The following is a 7,995-nucleotide window of genomic DNA, read 5'->3' on the forward strand; positions in this document are numbered from 1 at the left end:
AGTCACTGACTTAAACACAATCGATTGGCAAATCGATTGACAGACCTTTTGAAAACCCAGTGAACTCTGAGCTTGTGACCAAATCGATTCTGAGTATTTGTTAATCGATTATGAGGACTTAATAAATCGATTACGAAATCGATTGATATGTGTTTCAGTTTGAACATAACATCTGCAATCGATTACGAAATCGATGCATATCAGTCTTAACATAATCACTGAAAAATGTTGTTTAAAGAATCGATTGGTAAATCGATTGGCTTATATAGTTTCAAGATTCAAGAAAAACAAGACACACGATAATCGATTGGCAAATCGATTAGACTGGTTTTATCACTTTAAGAGATCGATTGGTAAATCGATTGATTAATATGTTTTTCAGAAACTATGTAAACTGTCTTCAATCATTCTTTCAATAACAATCTGATAAACACTTTGAATATTCTTGATATACAAAAGAACTCTCAATAACACTTGGTTAACACACTGAGATTGCTTTTTCAGATCGCAGCCAAAGAGATTATCAACAATCAATAAGAGAGCTGGAAAAGTGATCTTGAAAGACAAGGGTTCTCATGAACAATCTTTGAATATCCAGAATTGTGAGAAGTCACATTGACCAAGATTGAAGACTACTTTTTGTTCTTCCTTTATTCTGTTTGTAATAATACTTTTGAAACAAAAACGAAAGCGATCGAGAAAAGCCAGCTTGAAACTGGTGGCTACTTTCTTGGGTGAGAGTGCTCAACAAGAAAGAGTCGTACTTTGATTCTGTGTTAGATTGCTGAGTATCTACAAGGATCAGAGGGTGATCAATAGGAAAGAGATCATTAAGATAGATAGGTTTCGGGGATGAAACTGGACAATCTGTAATTGATTCTTTCTATTGGAGAAGAAAATCTGAAATCCGATTGGATTGTCAGGACTGGATGTAGGTTGTCTCGTTGACAACTGAACCAGGATAAATTCTTGGTGCATGTTAAACATATTAGATGCATGTTAAACATATTCTGTATTAGGTAATATTGTTTAAACTGATAATTTGACTTGCATGCATCTTGGTTAATCTCTTATCCATCTACTTGCAATTGCTAATCTTGTATGCCGCAATTTAATTCCGCTGTGCGTATAATTCTGATTTAATTTCTTAAAGAACTAATACATTCCGATTATTTCGAGGTCATACCAACCAACAACTTTTAGTCGAATAGAGATTAAGAAATAAAATCAAGTTTTTGGATAGCAAAAATACATGTATTCTTAATATAATTGTATTGATAGTTAGTAATATCAATTTTAATACTGCATGCTGTGAAATCAAAGACACATATGCAAACATTTATAATCAACCAATGATCTTATTGAACTTTACAATATATGTGCTCAAATTAGGATTGGTTTGGTTGTATTACAACTAAGTCGTTTTCTCCTATAGTGTTTGATGGGTATCATATATTTTTCTTATAAAATAGAAAAGGGCTAGTGTGATCTTATTGTCGTGGTGTCCTTTGGTTCAAATAATGATATACATGATACAAGTCTCTTTACTGGTTTAGACAAGGCACCTTAGGTGAAATAATATTGTTTCCTATCCCTTTGACATTATTGCATACTGCAGAAGTTGGCTTCTTTGGATCAATTGAGGTAATGTTGATGTTATGCAATGTAATATTATCACACCCTATCTTGTCACAATCAAGCACAACAGCATTATCACCACTGCATGTTCCTTGGATATTACTAAATGTTACATCACTCACCTTTAGTGCTGAACTCTGCATCCAAAATAAAAAACAAAAATGATGCATCTTACTATCCATGAATAAAATCAACATGAAGTAATGGGAGAAAGAATAGTAACCTTTTCTGGATTATCCATGTAATGTTGATCAATTTGTATAGGATAATATATTTCATTGACTATGATCTGATCGAAAACGATATCTGTGGCGTATCCTTTTCCACCCTTCAAAAATGCAAAGGAATTTTTTGGGATTAAATTTATGATACAAATATATAAATATAGTCTTATCATATGATTTTTAATTTATCTTCAATTAAATTATAGTATATTACTGGCCATGTCTTGACTCTTGCTGCACTAATAGCTCCATTGAATGTGCAATTGTAAACGTTCACATGTTCTGCAAATTCATCTTCACCATTAGCCCCTAGACTCCCCACACTGCATCAAAATAAAATGCATGCCAATGATTTATTCATTCATAAAAACATTATTTTATCTCTAAAATTTATTACATCTTAAAAAATTTTGACAAACCTTATGCCGTGAGTTTTAGGTCCACATGTAACTCTGGTGACATTCACAAATTGTGATCCACCTTTAATGGCAATACAGTCATCACCTATATCATAAAATTTAGTAACTAAATATTAAAATCCTAAAATCACTTTTTAAAAGAAACAACATACTGACATGGAAAAAAAAGTTATTTCTGTTTTACCATCTGATTTTTAAAAGGAAATTGATCATAATAATCTAGAGTTAGATTGAGATGCAAATACATATATTTACCACTTTGTATTACAGAGTCATGAACATTAACCCGAACTGAATTTGACAGATCAATTCCATCAGTATTGTGACTATCTTCTGGCGTATTTACGACGATATGTGAGATGGTCACATCTTCGCTATGGACTATATAGAGATGCGACCCTGGCCCATTAATAAAAGTGAGCCCACGAACTTGAAGCCCATCACATCTTTCAAATAGCATAGCCTACATTCAACATTAAACATATAAGAGACAAAAATTTAACTAAAATAAATTGAAATGTATTCATATTCTAAGTGACATAAATTAGAACTATATAGAAAAATAAAAATCGGAAAACTTTCTCACCGTAGGATTCCCAATACATCCAACGGTTCCTGTAAGCTGCAAATTTGCAAAATAATATATTATTTGTGTATCTACTAAATTATATATAATCATGAATTTTGTAAATAATAATTGATGCTTAGTTCTAATACAAATAAATGTCTTACATTGCCCCACCAAGCATCACCTTGGCCATTGATCACTCCTGATCCATCAACTGTCATTCCTTTTACGTTAATGAAATTAAGCCACCGTTTCGAACATGAACCCCATGAATCTCTCTTAGGAGCTATTATGTTTCCCGTAATCTGCATTACCAACATTATGTTTAATCAATCATTTGATGAGTTTATTTAGATGTGTCAAGTGTTATTATCATATGAAAGAAAAATAATAATTAAAGGGTTCTAAGTTTTGTACCCGAATATGAAGATTTTGAGATTTGCAAGGACCGGAGAAAGCTATTTGACGTACAAAAAATGTATGTCCAGCTGGCACCACAAGCATTGGATTCCCTTTATTTTGTGCTCCACATAAATCTTTCCATGCTTTTTCAAAGGCCTTTAGAAACACACGAGTATATCAACATTATAATTTTTCTCTATTATAAAGTGGATATATGTAAGATTAATTTAGATTTGTACTTATAAAGAAAATATATAAGAATAGTTCATTTAAATGATAAAAAATGGAATGAAAAAACTAAATAAATAAATAAATAATGATATAAATACTTGTGTATCATCAGAAATGCCATCTCCTTTGGCACCATATTGAAGCACATTAAAAGTATTTTGTTGACAAAATCCAACCCACGAGTTGCAAGATACAATACAAAACATCAGAAGGCCAATTATAAGCAAGTCCTGCATCATGAATATATTCATTGGAATATTGGAAATATCAAAAAAGTACTATAGTTATTTGCAAACAGTGAAATTATCATAGACGTGCATGTATTAGTAGTTATTTAATTGTCTAAATACTATTAATGTTTGTATTAATTGTAGATTAATTGAAAGAGTAATTAATGAGTAACTGTACTTTATTAGTTGAATTTACATTTAAATACAAGTACTCGTTTAGTTGTCTAAATTAATTGTAAAAAACATAACGAGTAGAAAAATTGTTTTGCACCATTTAGTTCAAATGAAACTAATTGGGTTGAATTAGTTGAAGTGGACAAATAATTCAGATCTATAATCCTATACATTCAAAAAAAAAAAAAACTCACCATGGTATGCATTTTCTAACAACGAGTGTGCTTAAAAACAATATTGTCTATACTTGATTATGCATGCAAATTAATATAATTTTTTTGACTCATACATCTAATCTAATATTCTTATATATAAAGGGGCTTTTAGCGCACATTAATGAAAAATGAAATCGAATCGAATGACAATATAAAATAATTTGGTATAACGATTTTTTCTATATATAAAAAACGTTTAAAAAGGTTAATCATGTTAAATCTTATTAATTATCAACTATTTTCAATTAATTGTCCGTTTTTCTATTTGGTGAGAAGAAATACATACATAGAAGTGAATCTATAAAATGAATAAATTAACTTGTAATGAGAATAAAAATATTGGCATTATAAAATAATAACAAAAAAAATAACCTTAAAAAGTAATAAAAGTCAAATGTAATTAGCAAAGTATTTAATAGATATTTATAATTAAACATTTCTGGTTAAAGAGACGGAAAAAATCAAGAAAATTATTATAGATAGAAATTGATAAAAATTTATCTATACAAATACCATTTTGAACCAATTTTATTTTCACGTATCCTTCTAAAATCAGTTCTATTCCATCCTTCTAGAATCAATTTTATCCAAACAATGATCCAACATTTATTGTATTCATAAATATTATAATTTAAATTTAAATAAAAACTATAAAAACAATCTAAATAAAGAATTTAATTTAATTGAAATCATCTAAAAAGATTCTAAATAAAATATCTTTTCGAAATTTTGAAATTCATATTTTTCATTCGAACAATTTTAGTAGAATTCATTTAATGGTATATGATGTTAATTTTTAATAAAAGATCAAAATTTATTCGTATGATAAATTAATGTCATATAATCATTTCTTATAGTACATTTTGTATTTGTACATTATTGTTTTATTTTAACTTAATTTTAATTTTATGATGAGTAAAATTTTCAAAAGAATCAAAACATAAGTTACAAAATAACAAATACGGCCTAAGAGAAAAAAAAAATCAGCAAAATTCATTAAATAGTATATGATATTAATTTTTTACAAGAAATCAAAACTCATTCTTATAGTAAATTAATGTCATATATTCATTTCTTATAGTATTTTTATTTGTACATTATTATTTTATTTTAATTTTCTTTCTATTTTATCATAAGTGAAGTTTTCAAAAGAATCTAAAAGGAAGTTACAAAATAACAAATACAACCTAAAGAGTAAAAAAAATATACCACAGATACAAATATGTCTACTATGATTAGGGACAACTTTTTTTATAATATACCATGAACTTTAAAAAACTATATTATTAACTGTAATTTTTTTTATTCTGACCACTCTCATATTAGATTTAAATTGTATAGAGATATTATTTACAATTTAAATAAATTAGTTTGAATTTTTTGTGCTTAATTTGATAAAAATATAATATTTTAAAATAATTTTTAATTATTAAAATTACATCTTCTTTTTATTAGAGATTCAATTTTTAATCCTAGAATAAGATATCTAGAATATTTAAAATGGCATTGATTATGATAGCTCAATAAAAAAAGTTTAGATTGTATTTTAAATGCACAATAAAATTTTATTGAAAGGATGTTGAACATTTTTCAAAGGTTTGCATTGTGATACTTTTTTGAAATGATAGGCTAACACAATTACCATAAAAAGATTTAGATTTAATTTATATATATTGTAAATATAAAAAGATTTTAAAAAGTCAATCAATCATAACAATTATATCATTAAAAAATTTATTTTTACTATAATTATTTCTAAAATCATGACTATGAATGTTTGTGATTTATTGTTTTAATCATATTTCTAAATAATATTTTGAAAATGATTTAGTCTATATCCTCTCCTGTTAGGGGTGGGAATAGGTTAGGTAAGGTTAGATTTTTGAAAGGCCTAAGTCAGATATACGGTTAATTTTTTAGGCCTACGGCCTATTATAGGCATTTTTTTCGGTTTGGTTTGACCTTTTTAAAAGATTAATCTAGCCTAAAAGTCTATTTAAAAGTTTTATTCACATTAAAATATTTAAAAGCTTTATTCACTATTAAACAAAAAATAATTTTTCTAACAAAATGATTTTAAAAAAATATGAAACAAACATCCTTTAAACCCTAAAATATAATTTTTGATTTAAAAAAATAAATTCTTTTCTGAAACAAACGCATTCATTATTACCTCTCAAACAAACTCGGACATATTCAATAATAATACAATTAATATTATTATCAACTTTGAAACACTTCTAAAGGGAGTGCACCTATTTTATCCATTTTTTTTACTATTTTTTATAAATTTGCATATACTATTTTAATTTAAGATTTATTATTATTTATAAAACATAAAATTAGAAAAAATTCAATGAAGTTTCTAGAAGATTTTTAACATATTTTACAAAGGCTAACTTTATTAAAGGAATACAAAGATAAAACAGAAAAATAAATAAGATTTTGAAATAGTAAATATTGAAAACTTACATAGTATAATAATTATATAATAATATGAACGAATCAACTTGAAAAGAACTGAGAAAAATTGCGGATAATATGAAATGACTACTAAATGATTGTCTAATTGATAGACTTTAAAATAGAAAATAATATTATTACTAAATAATAATAAAAAATAACATTTATAAATAATAAAATATATATAGACCGGTCTTTCATGCCTAATAGGTTTTTTTTTATAATTCTGAGTCTGACCTATTTAAATAAATAGGCTTTAAAAATAGCTTAAACTTAGTATTTTTATTAAATAGGTTAGACAATAAGTAGGTCATATCATAGGCCCCTGACGACATTCTAGTTTATTTCCATCCATATTTGTCGTTGAGCTTCTCATGGACCATCTCTAAAAAACAATAACTCAGTGCCAACGGTGGACTTAAAATACTTAATCACCGTAAAAACATTTTGTTTCAACTCAAACGAGAATATCCAATGAGTTAAGACCATGCGTTGCTAGCTAATATGACGTGGTCATTAGAAGAGATGGTAAATATATTATCATAAACTCACACGATTGCTCTTAGTTTTAAACTTAGGTCGGGACGAGATATTCAATTTAACAATTTTGACATATCAACGTGAACAATAGTAATTAATCAAGAAAATCATTTTTTTTATTCAATTGAGAAAATCATAATCCAGTGTTTTAAATTTTCTTCTTCTTTCACACAAATAAAATAAAAATCTTCTTCTTTGTATGGTATTAAATGTAAATTGTTGAATAAGCTCTACATACGTTATAATATAGAGTTCTCGTAATTTAATTGAAGAATTTAAATTTTATACGAAGATTTAATTTAATTGAAGAGTATTCATTTTTTAATTATAAATTTTAATTTTTGTCAAAACTTAAACTGAACATAATTGAAGATTTAAGAATTAGATTTAAATGTATTTTCTGTTCTTACAATATATTTTCTTTTATTTTAATTTAGCCTTTTTAGAAAAAAATAAAAAATAATCATCGTAATATATGTAATATTTTATTTATGTTCGCTCACCACCATTGAAAGATGCTGACCCTTTATCTAAGGACCTATCTCCCTCACTTTTTCATTCATTGGATAGGTGGTTTAGAGCCATAATTTGATTTAATATCAATTTACTAAATTATTTTATTTTTATATTGATTTAATTTAATTTTGTGTTTTTTTATAATAAAAAAAAATCTGAATAAGACTTAGTTTGCTGTCGTGAAATAGTATTTTCAAAGTCAAAGATAGTTATGCAGTCGATCTGAGTTTGAAGTTGAAATATGTTTTCTATAATAGAATATATAGAAAGAGATTAGGAAAGATTTCACTCGTCTAAATTAGAGAAAAAATTGTGATAATGATAATTATAGAAACTAAGGTCATTAGGAATATTTAGAACTATTTAGTAAATATT

At 26.4% G+C, this 7,995-nt stretch overlaps 1 protein-coding gene across 1 annotated transcript in view; it reads right to left on the reverse strand.

Moving 5' to 3' along the window:
* Positions 1-1,432: 1,432 nt before the first annotated feature.
* LOC101508865 (probable polygalacturonase At3g15720) overlaps positions 1,433-7,995 on the reverse strand; it is a 7,423-nt gene continuing 860 nt past the window's right edge. The window contains exons 2-10 of the mRNA XM_073367457.1: positions 3,581-3,712; positions 3,267-3,407; positions 3,014-3,154; positions 2,868-2,903; positions 2,537-2,744; positions 2,282-2,366; positions 2,077-2,185; positions 1,862-1,966; positions 1,433-1,775 (exon numbers count right to left, since the gene is read on the reverse strand). Of these exons, the coding sequence (XP_073223558.1) occupies positions 1,545-1,775; positions 1,862-1,966; positions 2,077-2,185; positions 2,282-2,366; positions 2,537-2,744; positions 2,868-2,903; positions 3,014-3,154; positions 3,267-3,407; positions 3,581-3,712 (1,188 nt within the window). The 3' untranslated portion in view covers positions 1,433-1,544. The remainder of the gene's footprint in view (positions 1,776-1,861; positions 1,967-2,076; positions 2,186-2,281; positions 2,367-2,536; positions 2,745-2,867; positions 2,904-3,013; positions 3,155-3,266; positions 3,408-3,580; positions 3,713-7,995) is intronic.

The sequence above is a fragment of the Cicer arietinum genome, chromosome 4, assembly GCF_000331145.2.
Source record: "Cicer arietinum cultivar CDC Frontier isolate Library 1 chromosome 4, Cicar.CDCFrontier_v2.0, whole genome shotgun sequence".
Classification (NCBI taxonomy): Eukaryota; Viridiplantae; Streptophyta; class Magnoliopsida; order Fabales; family Fabaceae; genus Cicer; species Cicer arietinum.